The sequence below is a fragment of the Chiloscyllium plagiosum genome, chromosome 31 (assembly GCF_004010195.1).
Source record: "Chiloscyllium plagiosum isolate BGI_BamShark_2017 chromosome 31, ASM401019v2, whole genome shotgun sequence".
Taxonomy (NCBI): Eukaryota; Metazoa; Chordata; class Chondrichthyes; order Orectolobiformes; family Hemiscylliidae; genus Chiloscyllium; species Chiloscyllium plagiosum.
In genome coordinates, this window is record NC_057740.1 from 11,245,510 (window position 1) to 11,266,021 (window position 20,512).

General features: G+C 38.7%; 1 protein-coding gene across 5 annotated transcripts in view; it reads left to right on the top strand.

The window, feature by feature from the left end:
* chaf1a (chromatin assembly factor 1, subunit A (p150)) overlaps nt 1-20,512 on the top strand; it is a 47,106-nt gene that overhangs the window by 24,431 nt on the left and 2,163 nt on the right. For 4 of the 5 annotated variants that reach the window (XM_043720962.1, XM_043720958.1, XM_043720960.1 and 1 more), the window contains exons 4-13: nt 4,588-4,635; nt 5,879-6,114; nt 6,855-6,915; nt 7,612-7,692; nt 10,374-10,603; nt 11,576-11,747; nt 12,611-12,691; nt 13,706-13,798; nt 14,708-14,960; nt 18,654-19,177. In XM_043720962.1, coding sequence (XP_043576897.1) covers nt 4,588-4,635; nt 5,879-6,114; nt 6,855-6,915; nt 7,612-7,692; nt 10,374-10,603; nt 11,576-11,747; nt 12,611-12,691; nt 13,706-13,798; nt 14,708-14,960; nt 18,654-19,177 — 1,779 coding nt within the window. The remainder of the gene's footprint in view (nt 1-4,587; nt 4,636-5,878; nt 6,115-6,854; nt 6,916-7,611; nt 7,693-10,373; nt 10,604-11,575; nt 11,748-12,610; nt 12,692-13,705; nt 13,799-14,707; nt 14,961-18,653; nt 19,178-20,512) is intronic. The other variant, XM_043720959.1, reaches the window with a different exon arrangement.

Sequence of the window (20,512 nt, forward strand, 5' to 3'; positions counted from 1 at the left end):
AACCAATTCTGAAATGTTTAGATTGCATATTCCTTATTTTATGTGATTGAATTGCAAAGGTGAGAATTCACTGCTGCAGTTTTACTAAGCCTGTAGCCTCCCTCAGCTAACCTGTAATCTATGACCTGCTCTATCTTTACTGTTTCCAGCTTTCTATATTTAAAGTAAAATTTTGTGCAGTAGGTGCTAAAATCATGAACAGTACTGCCTTCTGTCAAAGCCTGTTATGTCATGCATTTGTAAACATAAATTGAAAAAACAAGTTATTTTTCAGTTTCTGAAAACTTTGAGAAATAAAATGACACTTTGGGATTCAAAGGAAAATATTCATTAAAGCTAAAAACTCTAAAGAGAAATTATTCTCTGTGAAAATTGACTTTTTAAAAAGATTACTTTTTTATAAATAGAGCAAAGGCAAGAAATTGAGTGCATCATGTGGTAGTACTTCTATCATTAATCAATCTTGGATTTTGGGCATATTGTTGCATGAGCTTTTCCTGTTTCATTTTCCCAAGTGAAGTGCCACTTGTGGCCAGTCTATTGGTGTGACACTATACCCGAGATATGTATAGCCTTTTTTGCGTGTGACTTGGTCTTCAAAGCAGCAATCCTGGTCATGATGGTTAATATATCCTGGTCATTGCCATGCTGTATCAGCTGAACCACCTTAGGAAATTAATAATACTATTGCTGAGCTTTATATGAAAGGAGTTAATTACATTTGACTCTCTTTGCTTTAGAACATAGAACAATACAGCACGGTACAGGCCCTTCGGCCCTCGATGTTGCGCCGACCTATGGACATTTCTCAGCTCGTCCTCCTACATTATCCCAAAATCATCCATGAGCTTATCTAAGGATTGTTTAAATCTCCCTAATGTGACTGAGTTGACTACCTCAGCAGGTAGGGCATTCCACGCCCTTACCACTCGCTGTGTAAAGAACTTGTCTCTGACATCAGTCTGAAATCTATCACCCCTCAATTTGTAGTTATGCCCTATCGTACAAGCTAACGTCATCATCCTAGGAAAAAGTCTTTCTCTGTCTACCCTATCTTGTATGTCTCTATCAAATCCCCCCCCCTTAGTCGTCGTCTTTCCAATGAGAAAAGACCCAAGTCTCGCAACCTTTCTTCATAATACCTTCCCTCCAGACCAGGCAACATCCTGGTAAATCTCCGCTGCACCTTTCCCAATGCTTCCACATCCTTTTTGTAATGGCGCGACCAGAACTGTACACAATATTCCAAGTGTGGCCGCACCAGTGTTGCAGCATGATATTGTGGTTCCTGAACTCAATCCATCTACCAATGAAACCTAACACACCGAATGCCTTCTTAACAGCACTATCCATCTGGGTGGCAATTTTCAGGGATCTATGCACATGGACTCCAAGATCCTTCTGCACATCCACACTACCAAAAATCTTTCCATTGACCAAGTACTCTGCCATCCTGTTATTCTTACCAAAGTGCATCACCTCACATTTAGCTGCATTGAACTCCATTTGCCATTTCTCAGCCCAATTCTGCAGTTTATTCAAATCCCCCTGCAACGTGTAACATTCTTCCAAACTGTCCACTACTCCACCGACTTTAGTGTCGTCTGCAAATTTACTAATTCATCCACCTATGCCTGCGTCTAAGTCATACATAAAAATGACAAACAGCAGTGGTTCCAAAACAGATCCTTGTGGAACACCATTAGTAACTGGACTCCAGACTGAATATTTTCCATCAACCACCACTCGCTGCCTTCCAGAAAGCCAGTTTCTAATCCAAACTGCTAAATCTCTCTCAATTCCATGCCTCTGCATTTTCTCCATCAGCTTACCATGTGGAACCTTGTCAAAGGCTTTATTGAAGTCCAAATATACCACGTCAACTGCCCTACCCTCATCTACATGCTTGGTCGCTTTCTCAAAAAACTTTCATATTTGTTCACACTTATATAATTTTAAAATACTTTGTTAGTTCCAATGCCAATGATTACCCAATTATTATAAAAGTGATGCAACATTTAACCTAACAAAGGCAGCTGCATTTGTAAGTTGGCTTGTTTCAAATCTATGCTTTATTTTCACACGACATTGAATTTCTCAGTAAACATCGAGGAAGAACATGAAGTAATTTAACCAAAAGTACAGTGCTTGCAAAACTGTTTTCGTAACAAAAAGCCAGTGCATCTGACCTCAGGTTTCTTGGTCTAAAGCTGAGTTGATGTATATCTATTATTAAGCTGGAGAGGGTTCAGAAGAGAATTACCAGAATGTTAATGGGAATGGAGGATTTGAGTTGTAAGGTGAGGCTGGATAGACTGGGACTTTTTTCACTGGATCGTAGGAGGTTGAGGGGTGACCTTTTATAGAGGTTTACAAAATCGTGAGGGATAGAGGTAAGGTGAATGGCAGTAATTTTTCCCTTGGGTAGGGCATTTCAAGATTAGGGGCATACAAGTTTGTAAGATATCGAAGCCGAATTAGGCCATTTGGCCCATTGAGCCTCCTCTGCCATTCAATCGTGGCTAATGTGCTCCTAACCACCGCCCCCTTCACTTTCCTGCCTTCTCTCCATATCCCTTCAACTCCTTACCAATTAAAGATCTGTCTAATCCTTTGTAAATTTACTCACTGTTCAAAGTTTGGGTGAAGATTTGTAGCTCAGGTGCTCGTTGTTGTGATTCTGTTCGCCGAGCTGGAAATTTTTGTTGCAAACGTTTCGTCCCCTGTCTAAGTGACATCCTCAATGCTTGGGAGCCTCCTGTGAAGCGTTTCTGTTGTGATTCCTCCGGCATTTACTCACTGTCCTAGCATACAGATTCACAACCTTTTGGGAGATGTAGGTTTCTTCAATTGTGTTTTAAATTTGCTACCCTTATCCGTAGATTTTTACCTCTTACTAGAATGCCCTACAAGAGGAAGCATCCACTCCACGTCTATTTTATCCACACCTTTTATCATCTTGAATACCTCCATTTTATCTCCAAGTACAATTACAACATTTGAACGACATTTAAATAAATGAGAGGGATATGGACCAAGTGCTGGCAGATGGGACGAATTTAGTTTGGGATTATGGTCAGCGTGGACTAGTTGGACCGAAGGATGGAGGGCTTTTGCCCGAAGCGTCGATTTCAAAGCTCCTTGGATGCTGCCTGAACTGCTGTGCTCTTCCAGCACCACTAATCCAGAATCTGGTTTCCAGCATCTGCAGTTATTGTTTTTACCTAGTTGGACCGAAGGATCTGTTGCTGTGCTGGATGATTCCTATAACAAGCACTACCATGAAAATCTAGCAGTGATGAGTATAAGCAATTGAGTGTTGGCTTTATGGATTGAAACCTCAGTTTTTTTTCCTGCATAATGAAATGAAGTAAATCAATAATTAGCTCTGACATATTCATGGCTTTTTTTTTGGGTCTCATGCTGCAGATGATCAGTCGTAATTGACCCAATTCCTTTAGGTCTCTAAATTGGAATAACTTTTCTGTGACTTTTTCCACTGACATTGTACGAAAACCTAAAAATACACAATGGGTGTGAAATGGAGTAAAAATTTATTATCTTTCACTTAAAACAAAATACGTTGCGGATATACTGCCAGATCCAGCAACTTCTGAAGTTAGGCCAGGATGGATTTTCAAATTTGCTGGTTTTCAAAGAAAATTATTCAAACATAGTTTAGATAGGAATGGTCTAACCCACTGAGTAGGGGAGAGAGGAAAAACCCTGGTGATGCAACTGCAGACTATATAAGTTAATAGTCATGTCTGAACTGGTATTAACTCCAGTGTGAGAGAAGTCTCTCCCAGTTGCATCCATCAGCACAACCTAAGATGAAAAAGATCAATTTATTTTTTAAAGTCTGGTTTTTAGATGGTTGACTTTGGGAGAGCACACCTTTCAGTACAATCTTGAAACAGCGGGCAATCAGTTTAGAGCATATTCTAGTCTTGAATCTGACTTTGAAAAATGAGATTCACATTTGAAGCCCAATTCTATCAGTGACAATTTTATAATTTATACCCAGAAGGCATTGTTTTTGTAAATGCAAATTACTTGCTATTTAAAGATAGAATTGGGATTTGTCAAACTGATTTAAATCAGTTGTTTCCTGTCTACCATGTATTAGACAGTATAATTTTTATACCCTATTGTGATATTCCTATAAAACATTTCAAATTAAATTAACCTTTTAAGGTGACTTGGTTATGGTAGCACTCTCCTTGCAACTCAGTAGGTTACAGGTTTGAATCCTATTCCATGTTTAACACTCAACATCATTTAGAATATCTGGTCATTGTTCTGTCATTTCAGGAGTTTTGTGTTTGACTTGGTGCCGTGTTTTTTTTAATTACAACTACCTGATTATATTTCAAAAGTGCTTTTATTGGCTGTAAGATGCTATGTTGCCTAGTTTATTTCAAAATGTTGTTGTGCAGCATTGTTTTTAAAATGTAGAATATAAGCAGTGAGTAGTTTGCAAATTAGTTGCTTTATTGTTGGAATTGTGCCAGTTAACCTCTACTATTTGATTATGCATACAGATATTTTGTTTCTGTACTCTAAAATGACCCATTCTAATTACAGGTTACACAAACACCAAAGTTGCAGGGCAAGAGACTCAAGCAGCAGCAGGTATTCAGATTGTTTTATTAATTTACTGCCAGCATTTGAGCCTAAATTTGATCAGAGATGACGAATCATATGACAGTGGTGACGAGAATGACTTCTTCCTGATTTTCCTGAATTCTAATATTTGGCATCCGTTTACAGTTTGGCATCTTAAATAGGAACATTTGCGCCACCATGCTTCCAGTTGCTTCCAAATTTTAATGTTGGACGTCGGTATCCAGTCCTTAACTCCTGCCAAGTCATTGCACAGTTTTCAAAATTTGGAAATGGCAATAACCCCATTAAAGCCATAATTCTAATGTTCTGCAATTTAATAATAACTCCATATAAAAAAATCTGTACTAATGAGGTGACCTAATCAAGGTCTGTAAGATAAAAATCTTCTCATTTATGAGGAGAGAAGAGCCATAAGCTTTAAATATTTTAAAGCTATAAATATGGGTGGCACAGTGGTTAGCACTGCTGCCTCACAGCGCCAGAGACCCGGGTTCAATTCCCACCTCAGGCAACTGACTGTGTGGAGTTTGCACGTTCTCCCAGTGTCTGCGTGGGTTTCCTCCGGGGGCTCCGGTTTCCTCCCACAGTCCAAAGATGTGCAAGTCAGGTGAATTGGCCATGCTAAATTGCCCGTAGTATTAGGTAAAGAGGTAAATGTAGGGGTATGGATGGGTTGCGCTTCGGCGGGTCGGTGTGGACTTGTTGGGCCGAAGGGCCTGTTTCCACACTGTAAGTAATCTAATCTAATCTAAGATAGTCACTAAGAAATCCAATAGGAAATTTAGAAGAACTTCTTCGCTCAAATACTTAGAATGTAAAATCCTTCAACACAGGAAGTGGCTGAAGCAAATATGATGGAGACGTTTAAGGTGAAACTGAACAGCCCAACCATGTTAAGGCAAAGCTTCACCCTATCTGAGATTGAAGGGATAAATTTGGAGGAAGAGTGGGATGCTCCTTTCTTTCTTTGTGTGATTTGGGTGTCTGCTATTGTGTTCTAAGAACTGGAGTATGTTTCCAGGATGTTTTTCTATGAGCAGCGATTGAACTATGTGGTACCAAACTCTATTAAGGTATGGTGTCTGTAGTTTTCCTTTGTTTTGATGTTCATATTAAATTTTTATTCCAATGTTCAAATTGAACTTTGATTGAAGAAGATTGGATCTACAGCCTATACTTTGAATGTTCTGTTATTAATTATGACTATGTTTGGTTCATGTTGATGTTTTATGATTTCATTGTATTATAGGAACGTGAAGAGAAAAGACTAAAACTAAAAATAGAAAAGGAAGAGCGGGAGCGTGCAAGAGAGGAGGCCAGACTTGCCAAAGAACGTGCAAAGGAGGAAGCTAAGAGGAAAAAGGACGAGGAAAAAGAACAAAAAGATAAGGAAAGGAAAGAGAAAAAGGAGAAAGAAGAAAAAGAAAAAGCAGAAAGGCTAAGATTAAAGGAAGAAAAACGAAAAGAGAAACAAGATGCATTGGAGTGAGTTACTTGCAATATAAATGCTTGCTGGGCAGAAATGGATAATTATAGAATTTGCTTTATTTCAGTAGGGACTTGATTCATCTACAAAATTGTTGACATCGGGTGAATTTGTAAAGTTTCATGTTAAAGTACTCCAAATTCTAGAATCAAACTAAAATAAAGTGAGATTCTGTAGGCAAGTAACTTGTACAGACTTATCAGACTGTTCATTTAACTTCATAGTTGGGTTGACTAATATTCTGATTTCACACACAATAAATATTTACTGTAATGTACATATCTAGGATGAATATTAACAAGATAGCAAGCAGGATTCTGCACCAAGTGCTGTTGGATCAATTTTAAGTCCCTCGATTAGGTAGATGGGAGTTCTCAGTGCTGTATTGAGGTGTCACAGATTATTTGCTTGTTCATAATGAGGCCTCAACCCATAACCTTCTGACTCCAGAAATGTGTGCCATCAGCTGAACCAACTGAATTAAACAACTATTTATAGCAGTAGTAAGTGCTGATTAAAAATGGATTGAAACAAGTGCTGTGACATCTGAGTATTGTTTGCATTTGATATATCTAGCATCTGCAGTATCTTGCTTTTTTTACCCTCTATCTATTTTGTGCAGCATATGTTCCTTTGTTCTGTAAGTATTACCTGAGCATTGTTTGCCTTTTTTAATTTGTAAACTTAAATAAAAAAGGGGCAGTAAACCTCTATAATTTTCTTGTATTTTTTGTAATAGGGCAAAATTAGAAGAGAAGAAGAAGAAAGAAGAGGAGAAACGGTTGAAAGAAGAAGAAAAAGTAAATACAGATAGTCTCTTGGCTTTGCAATCCCTGACTTGTTGACGTCTCTGCAGTTGTCTTTTTTTAAACCCCGATTGTTCCCTCATCTCCATCTTTGTCAGAAGTTTATACAGACTCTCAGCCCTAGTAGTTCCCGAGAACAGATCCATTCCTTTTCCTCTATTCAAAGGAGTACATTGCTGACTGTGCCTGCGATACAACTGGTTTGCCTTTTCATCGTGGCTGTGCCTTCTGAAGATGCTAAAAGATTCTTGTTGCACACGCACCGTTTTTTGATATGCCTTGCCAATTTAAAAAAAAATGGCAACAATAAAATAACCATAATGGTTTTTTGCATCTGGATGGCATGACTTCACTGCAGTACTGGCAAAGTACACATTTTACACATGTGCAGTGAGACCCTTTAGCATAGCAGTCGTATCTGGCTGGACCATATTCAGTGGCATCCTCTGCCAAGTTATCTCAGGATTTCTTTGGAGAGAATAGATAACCCCTTTTGCTTGCTTGTGCATATGCATCAACAATTAACTATTCAAGTGTCCACCGTAAGTAATTCATTGAAATCTATTCCTATTCATAAGTCAAAAAATCAATTTTCTGGTGGTACCTTGTACTGTGCACTTTAATGTTGTCTCTATTGCCTGTAGTTATATTGTCTATTATTGAGGTGTACCGTCTTAAATATGATTACAGCGTTTAAAGGCAGAGAAAGTTAAAGAGATTTCAGAAATAACCAGATTCTTCCAAAAACCAAAGGCTCCTCAAGCCCCTAAGGTAAGGATTCTTTTCATGGACTAATACTTGTGCAGTTTGGCTCAGGTAATGGATTTGCCTGTACAAACCAGATTAACTCCTGATGTTTTGTATGGTACTTCCTTTAATAACTTTTTCAAATCTTTCTCTTGTTGTACCACACCATTGGTCAAACCTGAGACAATCCTGTAAATAAAACATTCAAAATGGGTTTCAATTTATTTCTTTGTTTGTCCTGTGTTTATTCTCCTGTCCCAACTAAGTGGGCATTTTGGACAGAATGCTCCTTGCAAACCCAAGTTTTCCTATGTTATCGTATCTCAATTGTCCCCTGTATGACTTACTTTAATTCAAATTGAGAACTGCTTCTGACAAGATACATTTTCATGTATGATTTTTAAGCTGGATATTAGACTCAACAAAGCTATTGAATCACTTACAATAGGCAGCACTCAGGTGCTGATGCTATACCAGCGGAACTTATCAAGTATGGAAAGCAGGTGCTGTAGTAAATTCATATCCTTCTTCAAAGATACAAAAGTTGTGACATTTTATAAAAAATCATGTTCAACCTTTTTGCACTGACCGGCCACAGCAATATATTTTGGAAAATTCATGGAATGGTTTTGTAAACACTGAAGATTAGTTTTAATGTCCATCAATTTGAAGTCAGTTTTATTTACATTCACCATATTGTTACTTGTTTTTGACTTGTGTACGTGACCACCTTTTTAAAACCGTTTGATTGCTACAGGGCTTATAGGTTGTAACAATGCATTTTTTTTCAGCAGGTTTAAAAATAGTAGAAAAAAATCTGCCTGATAAAAAGTATTATGCTTTGAGTTAGTGATTCATCTGAGGTTGTTAGATCACAAGATATAGCAGCAGAATTGGGCTATTGAACCAATTGAGTCTGCTATGCCATTCAATCTTAGCTGATATGTTTCTCAACTCATTCTCCTGACTTCTCCCATTAACCTTGATCCTCTTACCAATCAAGAACCTATCTATCTCTGTAAATGCATTTAGTGACTTGTCCTGTGCAGCCTGCTGCAGCAGTGAGCTTTGCAGATTAGCCACACTCTGGCTGAAGAAATTCTGAGAAATTGATAAAGCAGAATAAGTGGTTCGAAGATCATTCAACAGATGCACTATTAATGATGGCCTTTAATTAATCCCTAGGCTCACCTTCAGTGGCCCCACATTTTCCAGGGCTGAGACAACTCCATCTCTGAGCTTGGCACCATTTCTCAGTTTGTGCCTTTTGTGCTGCTTTGGAGGCAGCAACTCCAACTACAGCTGATCCCTGACTTTGAATGCTTTATGTGGCCTGCAGGCTGTAGAATGGATTCTCTACTGTTAAAGAAAAATGGTAACTGCAGCAGTTGAAGTATCTCCCATCTAAGCATCACAGTGAGGTGCTAACCATATTGCTCGTGTTCAGCCAAAATCTAGTCTCTAATTATCGCCAGTCCCAGTGCGGTTTTAGATATGGAAGACCTACAGTTGGGAGGAGGATAAAAATTCCTGTCTTGAATGGCAGGAGTTTAACATTCAGCCCACCTTGAAGAGCTGAATGCTCCGTTATTCTGAGGTCACAGCAGATCTGATTTGTAACCTTATCTGCATTTCCAACATGTTAAACCACGTACTGAAAAGTGTTAAAGCAAGAATGTGTCTACCTATATATTTCTTAGTATTCACTGAGTCTTTCTGAAAATGTCATGGAAGTAGTGTTCACAAAATCCCTACAACGTAGAAGGCCATTCGGCTCATCGAGTCCATCCAACCTCCAAAGAACATCCTACTTACATCAGTCCCCTTATCCTACCTCTGTCACCCTGCATTTCTGATGACTAATCCACCTAACCTGCACTTTTTCCTCTTGTGTGGAAGGAAACTGGAGTATCCAGAGGAAACCCAAGCAGGCACAGTGGTTAGCACTGCTGCCTCACAGCGCCAGAGACCCGGGTTCAATTCCCGACTCAGGCGACTGACTGTGTGGAGTTTGCACATTCTCCCCGTGTCTGCGTGGGTTTCCTCCGGGTGCTCCGGTTTCCTCCCACAGTCCAAAGATGTGCGGGTCAGGTGAATTGGCCATACTAAATTGCCCGTAGTGTTAGGTTAAAGGGGTAAATGTAGGGGTATGGGTCGGTTGTGCTTCGGCGGGTCGGTGTGGACTTGTTGGGCCGAAGGGCCTGTTTCCACACTATAAGTAATCTAATCTAATCTAATCTAATCAAATCAGGCACTGGGCCAATGTGCAAACTTCACACAGACAGTTTCCTGAGGTTGGAATGGAACCTTGGTCCCTGATGCTGAGAGACAGAAGTACTAATCACTGCAACTGTGCTGCCCCAAGGACTCCACCCTCCGCACATTTTGTTTCTTTCCATTTTGTTTTGAGTGGGTTCACTCTGATCACAGAATTGTTTTGGTGTAGAAGGGAGCCATTCAGTTCCTCATTAATAATAAAAACTATTAGTTTCCTTTTTGTTTGCACCTTTCATTTCTTTCCCTTTCCACTTAATGTAGACATTTACTGTCATTTTAAATTTTTGAGCTACTGCATTCCCCTTGGTGTTATTTTGAAAGTGTGTTATAATTGTTGAACGTGGCACCTAAAATAACAGCTGTAGAATTACCAGGGCTTATGTAAAATGCTTACAGACTATCTAATCATAAGTTGATCCATTTCTTAGACTCTAGCTGGATCCTGTGGGAAGTTTGCCCCTTTTGAAATAAAAGAACACATGGTCCTTGCTCCAACAAGCCGGATATACTTAGATCAAGAAGATCTTGAGCAGTTAGATGAATTGCTGGAACGTCAGAGTTATAACTCTAATTACATTAAAGAATTGCACAACCAGAAACCAAGAACATCAGGACCTACAAGTCCTAAAATAAGCATCACAGACACAAATTTATGCAGGTAAAGATGAAGTTCCATATTTCTCAGAATTTCAGTTGATTTTTTAATGAATTGGTAAGGAGGATGGGGGCAATTACTTTAAAAGAGAAACCATCTTCAGTGCTTTCTATGGCTACTTCACTTCAGTAAGCATTTTTTTAATAATGGTCTTGGTCTGCAGTACCTCCTGAACCTGCACTCTGAAAACACTCTCTAATCAGCAGCCTTTTGTTGTCTCTGTTTTTCCCCTCTCTTTGTGTTTGAGGGTTGGGGCATGGAATTATGTTTGATTGGCCCACGCTTATTGCCATTGTCTTCTGCCACATAGCTGACCAGGACACTACCATGCTCTGAAAACAACAAATGCTGGAGACCACAGCGGATCATGCAGCATTCATGGAGAGAGAGCAAGCTAACGTTTTGAGTCTAGATGACTCCAACCTCTGATAAATAGTCATTGAGACTCAATTTTAGCTTACTGTCTCTACATGGATGCTGGCTGACCTGCTGTGATCTCCAGCATTTGCTGTTTTCAGTAGATTCCTGCATCTGCAGTAATTTGCTCCAACACTATCTCGCTCTTATTTCCTGCTATTAGGTGTACTGGAAGAATTTACAAGATGATGGGCAATCTATTGGGTCAATCTATTTCAAACTTATCTGTCTTGACCAATGAGTCCTGGCATGTGGGCCAAAACCAGGTCTTGGCTCATGGATAGGGATGCTACCATTGCCTCGTAAGACCTTCACCATGTATCAGTCCACGTTTATTTTTGCCAAAATGTCATCTTGGGAGTCGAGTAAATCATTTTTGTCCTTTGATCATGCTCAATCATTCAGTAAGAAAAATGATCATTCTGTCAACTCTCTTTATGTATTTGTGTATGCATTATGTTCTTGGCAGCAGTGAGTAACTAGACGAATTATAACTGCACAGCCTTTCTGGTAAACTAGATTTACTTGAAAGTTAACATTAATTTTACTTTTTCCTAGCGATGATGTGATTATGATAGACACTAATCTAAGTAGTGGAATCATTGAGCGGAGAAAACTTTGCAGGATGAAGCTATTGCAGTTTTGTGAAAATCACCGTCCTGCCTACTGGGGAACGTGGCAGAAGAAGAGTATGAAAGTGAACCCTCGGAATCCTTTGGCTAAAGATGAGGTAAGGAACGTGGTGCAGTGTTGATTGGGGACTGAAGAACATAAATCTGGGAATTCTCTAATTTGCCAACTTTTTACATTATATGTACCACCTGAGTCCAGTTAGAAATGGTCCACTAAATGGACAGTTATCCTCTGAATCAGTAAAAAGTTATAACGATAGTGAATTCAACTATCCTAAGTGCATGATTGATTTTTTTTTTTAAAATCAATAAATAAAGCTTTACTTCCTGGAAAAGTGACTTCAAGTTTTAATCACAAACTGTCATGCTGTTCTGCATGATGAATAAGTAAGCCAGCGTTTTTATCCCTTTTTTTAACCTGACAATTAAGATATTTGGAACTCGACTATTTCTGAGTGTACCTTATTGTCACAGGCTGAAGAATTATGATATTGAAGAGTCTCGATTGATGTGATCTTTAATCAGTTGTGGTTCCTTGAGATTTATGAAGTAATCAGAAGTGATCTGTGGGCTCTTAATAAACTGTTTCCTAATGTTTGCTTGTTTTCATTTAGAGTGGAGAAGTAGACTGAGCATCAAGATTCACCATCTTAGTTTAGTGACAAAATTGTAGGAAATTTTGTGAGGTGTGCGGGAGGAAATTATTGTCACACTCAGAAAGCTGTCATCTTTGATAACTTTTTTTTAAATGTAAAATGGATAGTGCTTGGATTCAAAAAGAATTGCGAGGTATATAATTTACCTTGGCTTTACAGAAAATGGTGAAAACAGTGTTATGTTCCATGACATTATATGATAATGCAAAGAACACATTTGTATCTCTACTTGTGTAACTATTCACTAATAATTTAAATTGAGTTTGCATGTGATCTAATGATTATGTTTAAATTTATCCCTATAGCAGTTGTTGGATTATGAAGTGGATAGTGATGATGAATGGGAGGAAGAAGAACCTGGTGAATCTCTCTCCCACAGTGAAGGAGTTAGTATAAACCTTTTACTCTGATTTAACATGAAACATTTCACTGTTTAGTGGATGTCTCACTAAATAATTCTTATGTATGATAAACGTTTGTATTTTAATTTAATGGAATAACTTGTGCTTTTCCATCTGGTGTTAGTAATATGCAGAAATGTGCAGGACTGGAGAGATTACTGAAATTCATCTGGCCAGTCTAAAGATTTTTTTTAAATAGATGCCAAATACTGTTTCACATCCTCTCCATTTTTTTTGCTAGTTCTACATTTCTAAATGTAGGATGTGAAATATGTTCATTTCATTTTTTTGTCAGTTGGTATGTGACTAACTGGAAGATATGATCTTTACTAACCCAATGACTGTCTCTTAATTTTTGCCTGTGAAATATTTTGGTATGATTGTGTGAAACCTGATGTATACACTCCATTTTGTTCTGTCCCCTTTTTTTGTGGGCAAGATGTTAGGAAGAATATGCTGTCCTGTTTCTGTTCTATATCAGGGTAAATGGAATCTCCACAATTTGATCAATGTTCATGAATCACAGTTTATAAGATTTATGCATAGTCATTCATTAAGGATCTCTGTTAAGTTATAGAAAGTTTCACTTGCACTAGAGAGGATGATAAGCCCTGGATATCCATGAAAACCCTACTGTAATTAAATAGAATGAATTGTAGTAATGAAAGTTTGAAGCAGAAATCCACTATAGCCATCACTGCAAAATAGCTGGAAAACCTTTTAAAATGTGCAGTGGCCCACGAATTTCCTCTTAACCCATCCTTATTTCAGTGCTGACTGGCTTGTGCATTTTCACCTTTTATTTTGCACACGTCATGAAATACACAACTTCATGTTTTTATGCAACATTGTGTGATAAATATAATAGATTCAAAATTTCATTTGAGTTTTGCATGCAAAAGAAAAACTTAATGTATGGAGATGTAATTTCTTAGCTAGGACCCTGAAATATACTAGTAATCCAGAACTTTATTGTTGCATTTCTTACACCTTGTTTAGGATGATGATGATGAAGCAGATGATGAAGATGATGATGACGGATTTTTCGTTCCTCATGGATATCTGTCTGAAGGAGAAGGTGCAACTGATGAGGTAAAGGTTTGCATTAGATGCATTGAAACTTGTAGTTGAACAACGTTAAGCCCTAATAACAAAACCTTTAGGATCGTCTAATTTTTTCATGAACAAAGGAACTATAATGTTGTACTATACAATGCAGATTATTAACTTGGTTCAATTCATGGTCTGCTGCTTTTCTGGACCAAGTTGGACAATCATATGAATGAGTTCCAGAATGGGTGCATTTTGATCATTGGAAATGGATAACAAGCGTATGTGAATATGGTTGTAGTGTTCTTGTGGCCAAATAGCCGCCTAATGCATGGGTTTGCATTAGCCAGTCATTTAAATGATGTGAGAGTGGATTGCCTGGAAGTCCTTTTATTGCAGGGGGAGGTGAAGTATAAAAATGGCTAAGTCATACACTACAAATGTAGATGGCATTGATGGTACCTAGACTACCCTGTACCATTTTGTTCTCTTAAAAAGAGGGAAATGTTCCCTGGAACATTTGGGCTTCTGAGAAAAGTTTAGGCCTAAAGATTTGTCGGGCTAGATGTTTCGAGGATGTTTTTCCCGGTTGAGAAATATAGAATGAAAGGATTGACTGCTTAAGGTGTAGAGGCATCTCTTACAACGGTTCTTAGTCTGTGGAAATGCCTTCTCATGAGACCAGTCATAAAATACTTGTGTTGTTGGGTGTATTTTTGATCCACAGGGGGGTTTTGGAGAATCTTGGGAAAGCAAGCGTAAGACAGTATTCTGTTGACAGTTGATCAAGCTTGAGTAGCCAAATCTCTCATTTATGTTTCTGTTTGTTCTCTTTATGCCCCATTTGAAATCAGGGCAGAATAACCAGTGCAGTATATGTACTAGATGATAAATTGCAGTAAATTCCAACTCCAGGAAATGATTATTGAGTTCAATGTTTGCTTTGTTCAGGAAGGTGAAAATCCTGAAAAGCAGAAAATTCGTCAGAGGATGAAGGCGAAGGAATGGGATGAGTTGATGAAAGGAAAGAAATTTCAGGTCCTGCAGCCTACCCTGATCGGATGTTTTTGGGAGAGCGACAATAATGTATTGCAAAGCTCAGCCATGAAGATACTTCAGCAATTTTCAGTCTGTCTGTTTGAAAATCAAATGGAGGATGAGCAAATACAAGAAATACATAATGGAAAATTAAAAGAAGAACAAAGTAAGGACGTTTCATAAGCATTTTAAGTCTCACACCTAGAATTTGAAAGGCAAAAGATTTGGAAAACTATTTTTAATTTGCAGTTGTACCTGTGACAATTCAAACTTTGCTGCATGCAAGTTAAAAAAACTTTTTGCTAAAGTTGCTGGTAAAAGATTAACTGAAATGCCTGTGATTTGAGGGAGAAAATGCCTATTTGTGCTTTGACTTAAGATTGTCTGAACAGTGCAATGGTTTTACACAAGCATGGTCTTTTTATGGCCGATCAAACCTTATCCAGATGTTTATTAGACTCCAAGCATGGTGTGATTTGGCAATTGGAGGCTATATGAATAATAAGTTCTGTAGCTGTTTGGTGGTCCAGAATTGATTATGACTGAAAAAAGACACCTGTTGGACCTTTTAATTTTCGCTTATGGAAAAATTTGCAACAAAAATACTAATTCGGGGGGAACGCCAACATTTATACTGCATGAAAATAGAATGCCAGTTGTTTGGCAAATTAACTCGATAGTGGTGTTGCCTTGGAAATGCATCCATTCAACAAACCTGAATACTTAATTGAAATCAGCAGTAATGGATGCAATGCCTGTACCAACCAGAATTTACTTGTCCAGAAAGAAGTGAGTAGATTATCATTCCTCAGTATCTGCAAGGGCTCCATTCCTGAGAACCCCTGTGAATTGTAGAATTTGCTGAGTGTAGAGTTCATTAAAAATTAAGATCATGAAAAAAACGTAATTTTTTTTGCCTTGGGTTGTTAATTTTTATTGTGACTTCATTTTTGATGCGGAGAGGCACATGATTTTGTGAATACAAATAATTTACTGTAGGTGGAGATGAAGCCCAGGGCGAGAGAAAAGAGTTTGACAGACAAAGACATTATTGGTTGCCAGGGAAGAGGAGAAGTTAAATAGGATATAAATTTTCCTAGTTCCTATCAGTTTTGAAAAAGGTTTACTGGACTCAATGTTAACTCTGCTTTCTCTCCACAGATGCTGCTAAGCTTGCTGAGTATCTCCACCAACTTCAGTTTTTGTTTCAGATCTACAGCATCTCCAGTTCTTTGTTTTCTCTTGTAGAATAAATGGGTCTTTTTCATGCTGTCAGCATGTCTGTGAGTCATGTGCCAAAAGGGCTAGTGCTAGGGACTCAACTCTTCGCAATTTATATAAATGATTTGGATTAAGGCACTAAAAGTATGGTAGCTAAATTTCCTGATGATACATAGATAGGAAAGTGACTTGTGAAGAGGACATAAAGAGCTGACAAAAAAAATCGATTATCACAGTGGCTTGCACTAAATCTAAAGTACAGGTTAACAAATCTGAGGAAAGCTAGGACCTCTGGTTGTCTAGTTGACATAACTGGAAAGTACTATGCAGGGTTGACCCAAAATGACTGTCTGAGGCACATTTGTTATTGGGTGTACTTAATGGATTCAAGACTCAGTGGGACTGAGACATTTCCAATCAAAACTTTGCTATTCTGTTCCCCAGTGTTTGCTAATTTAACTGATCAAAATGCTAGGAAATTGCAAAACAGTGTTTATTTTCCTGATAGCTACTTTGGTGATAGAGTGGGGAAAATAACTGAATGCTGTTGGGTATTGTCCATTTACTGTCAAGATTCAGAGTTTATTCCAATGCCCTCCACTTTATACCTCTTGGGCTTCCCAATGACAAATAGCTGCTTAAGCAAGGATTCTAAAGGCTTTTCATGCTTTTGGAGAGAGGCAAAACTTTTTCAGAACTGCAGTGAGTGGACCTCATTATTGTCTCCGGGTCCCATCCCAAAGTGCTTCGTAATAAAAACTCTTTTTAGCATTTGACTGTTGTATGAACCAGCAAGGCATGGTCTCAAGACTAATGAAAGATACATCACTACATAATCTGATTGCAATAGTATTTCTGAAGGATGAGTCTCTGGGAAGGCATGGGATGCCCTGCTCCTCAAATAGCATATTTTTATATTCAGCCAAACAAATATATCTCTCAACATGCACTATTTCCTCTGATAAGTATCAACATAATTTTTTTGTTTGCTTAATTAGCTGAAGTGGTGTTTTGAATCTGCAGTTTTCTGACTTGACCAAAATTGCAGATTCCTCCAGGTTTGTTATTTACCCTCGCACTTCCTGATCTTGTTCTGTATGAGTTGCTCCTAAGACAGCTAGCCTATTCTTAACTACTCCCACTTCCTGTAACAAGGATTCAGCATTTATCTCTATCCTGGCTTATCAGCAATCCCATTGCGGTCAGTTGCCATCTATTCATCCTTACTTCTCCCTTCTCTTTGGACCACATGGTGGCTCAGTGGTGACCACTTCTGCATCACAGTGCTAGAGACCTGTGTTCGATTCCAACCTTGGATGATTATGTGGAGATTGAGTGTACTTTCTCTGTTGGGTTTCTGCTGGGTGTTGCAGTTTTCAGTAGTCTAAAGATGTATTGGTTAGGTGGAATGGCCCGTGGGGATAGGATGGGTTGGGGTAGGATGCTCTTTGGAGGGTCAGTACAGACTTGATGGGCCAAATGGCTTTTTTTCTGCACTCTAGGGATTGTATGATTCTATTCTTCTCCCTCTACTACCATCCTATTATCAGCTTAAATAGCACATTTTCTCAGCTACTTTCAGTTTTGACAAAGGGTCACTGTTGTTCTCTCCACAAATGCTGCTAGACCTGCTGAGTTTCTCCAGCAGTTTAGATGCTGGAGATCTGGAATAAAAACAGCATCCTTTTTTATTTTTGGATTTTATTGAGGATGAATCTCATTTTGGGTTACAAAAAATGCCAAATGTTGCAGTTGTTGTAAATCTGAAATAGGAAAAAAAATCTGAAATATTGGTCAGACCACATTTGGAGTATTGTGCGCAGTTTTGGGCTCCATATCTCAGGAATGATGTACTGACCCTGTACTGGGTTCAGAGGAGGTTCATGAGAATGGTCCTAGAAATGAAAAGCTTAACCTATGAGGAATGTTTGAGGACTCTCGGTTTATACTCTATGGAGTTTAGAAGGATTGGGGAGTAGGGGAGACTCTCATTGAAACTTTCAGAATACTGAATGGCCTGCACAGAGTGGATGTTGGAAAGGTGTTTCCATTGGTAGGAGAGACGAGGACCTGAGTGGACGACCTTAAAGGAAAAACCTTTTCGAATGGAGATAAGGAGAAACTTGTTCAGCCAGAGAGTGGTGAATGTATGGAACTCACTGCCACAGATGACTGTGGAGGCCAGGTCATTGAATATTCTTAAGACGTAGACAGATAGGTTCTTGATTGTCATGAGGATCAAGGGTAGTGGGGGAATGGGGTAAAGAAACTTATCAGCCATGATTTGAATGGCAGAGCAGACTCAGTGGAGCAGAAATCAGGCCATTCAGCCCAATGTCTTATAAGCAGGTCAGGCAACATTTATAGAGAGAAAGGGTCAACATTTCAGATTGAGATTATTTGTCATCGAAGTTTCTCATTTACAGATGCTGCCTGACATTTCAAACTTAGGTAAAATAAACAAAGCCAAACTTTTACTGAATGAGAAATTACTTAATTGTATTATTGCAGCATTGACCTTGAACACATTTTGACCATGTGGGCCTTTGTGTCTTACCTTGCAATTGGCAGTAGGAGTTCATTGGGTGCATAGAAATTCACCCCTCTGTAACTAAATGTGTTTTTTTTTCCTTTTTAGTATTAATAAGCCTGCTTCCACTTCTTCATGGAAATGTGAATGGCAGAAAGGCCATAATCAAAGAATTTCAGGAATGGTACAAACAGAAACCTTCTGCACACATGCTTGCAATTGCTGCTTCTGATTCCTCGAGTCCCCTAGGATCTGATGCCTCTAGACCTCAGACTCCTACAGTGGATGATGACTTGACCATTCCATCCAAGGCAAAATTGCAGCGGCTTATTTCAGAAAATGGAGTATATGAAAAAAGAACAGCTTTCAGGCTGAAGTGTTGGTATGTACATGAAGAGGTGTTGAAAAAATTTAGGATGGAGAATCTTCCTGTTCCAGGACAGTGGCAATATCTCACACAAGTCCAATCTGCAGTCAAGGAGGAAAGTACCATTCCAGCAGCAAGTGGACAGAGTGTTCCTTGTTTGGGAAGGAATACAGGGCAATGTGTAACTGGTTCAAGCAAGAGGAAAACTGCTGGAAGTATGTCCATCAAACAATTTATGCACAAGTTTGTAGATGCTGACGGTCAGGTAAGATCTTGTCCTATAAATGAATTACATTTTGGTTTTCTTAAATGTTGACCCCTTGTATTCTTTCTAATTTAAGAAACCTCTTTTCTCCTCACTTCCACTACATAATGAAGAATAATGAAAAGGTGGTATTTTCCTGAGGAAATCTGTAAGCATTTTATATTAAAGTCAAAAAGTGGCCATTAATAGCAATGAACAGCGGACAAAGTTAGAATTGATTAAGGCAAGTATTTTTGTGGTTTCTGGAGAATGAGGTAGTAGGCTGTGGTAACAAGCACTTGCTATTAATGGGAAGATGAAGTCACATCTGGTGTTGGGCAGAGTAATGGGTGGTGAGGTGAGCAATGTCTGATGGGGAGGGTGTTCACAGGGCATGCCATTGGGGTGATGGGAGAAATTCAGCAAGGCATACAGGAGTGGTCAAATCTTGAGTCTTAAACAACCTCGCTCATACTTGAGAAATGTGTCTATTATGCAATTTCTAAGGTGGCAATCATACAGGTTACTGGAGTGAAGTAAAAAATACATGCATGTTCATAGGAACTTGGATTCCTTACCAAAAGAAAACTGGAGACAAGTTGTGACAACTAGAGAATTGAGCAGCAATTTCTAGGTGAACAGAAGTGGTCGAAACTTATTACAAAATAAAGTCAGCAGAGTCTCAGAGGACCACTGACCTGCTCTCATTAGACAACTGTTGGTGAGTTTAAACTGAAGGTCTCTATGTTTTAGGCAAGAGGTGAGGTTAAGAAGATTGGACCTTTCATGGTGACCTCAGCCAGTACAGGAATTGAATCCACACTGTTGGCATTAGTATGCCTTGCAAATCAACCATTAAGCCAACTGAGCTAACTGGCCTTCGTAGAACTTAGGATTGGCTTATGATTGAATGCTGGCACTATGTTTTTCTGAAGTTGCCCATGTTTAAAGGTGAAATAGATACAAGGAAGTGATTGCCTCTAAATGGGTTTCTCCTTTTACCAATGTAGTGTATGAATTAAAGCAGGAAATTATGGAGCTGGTGCACTGGAGGAAACATTGGAATTTTGTTCAGTTGATGATTCAAAACTTCTAACTAGTATATTTTAAAAGCTTTTGGACATCCCAAGACCCTGCTTCATTGTAGAACCTCATCAAGGATTTGTAACCCATTGCAATCAACAGGAACTCCTAAAAGTGATAGTGTGTTACTGTGGGAAGGATTGTTGCTCAACACAGCAGACATCCCTGCAGTATTAGCTAGGTACCTATACTCGTCATCCTTTTTTCCTTTTCTGAGATTAAGACAGACTACTCTTATGTTAATATTACTGTTAATTGGCAGAGATTAAGATT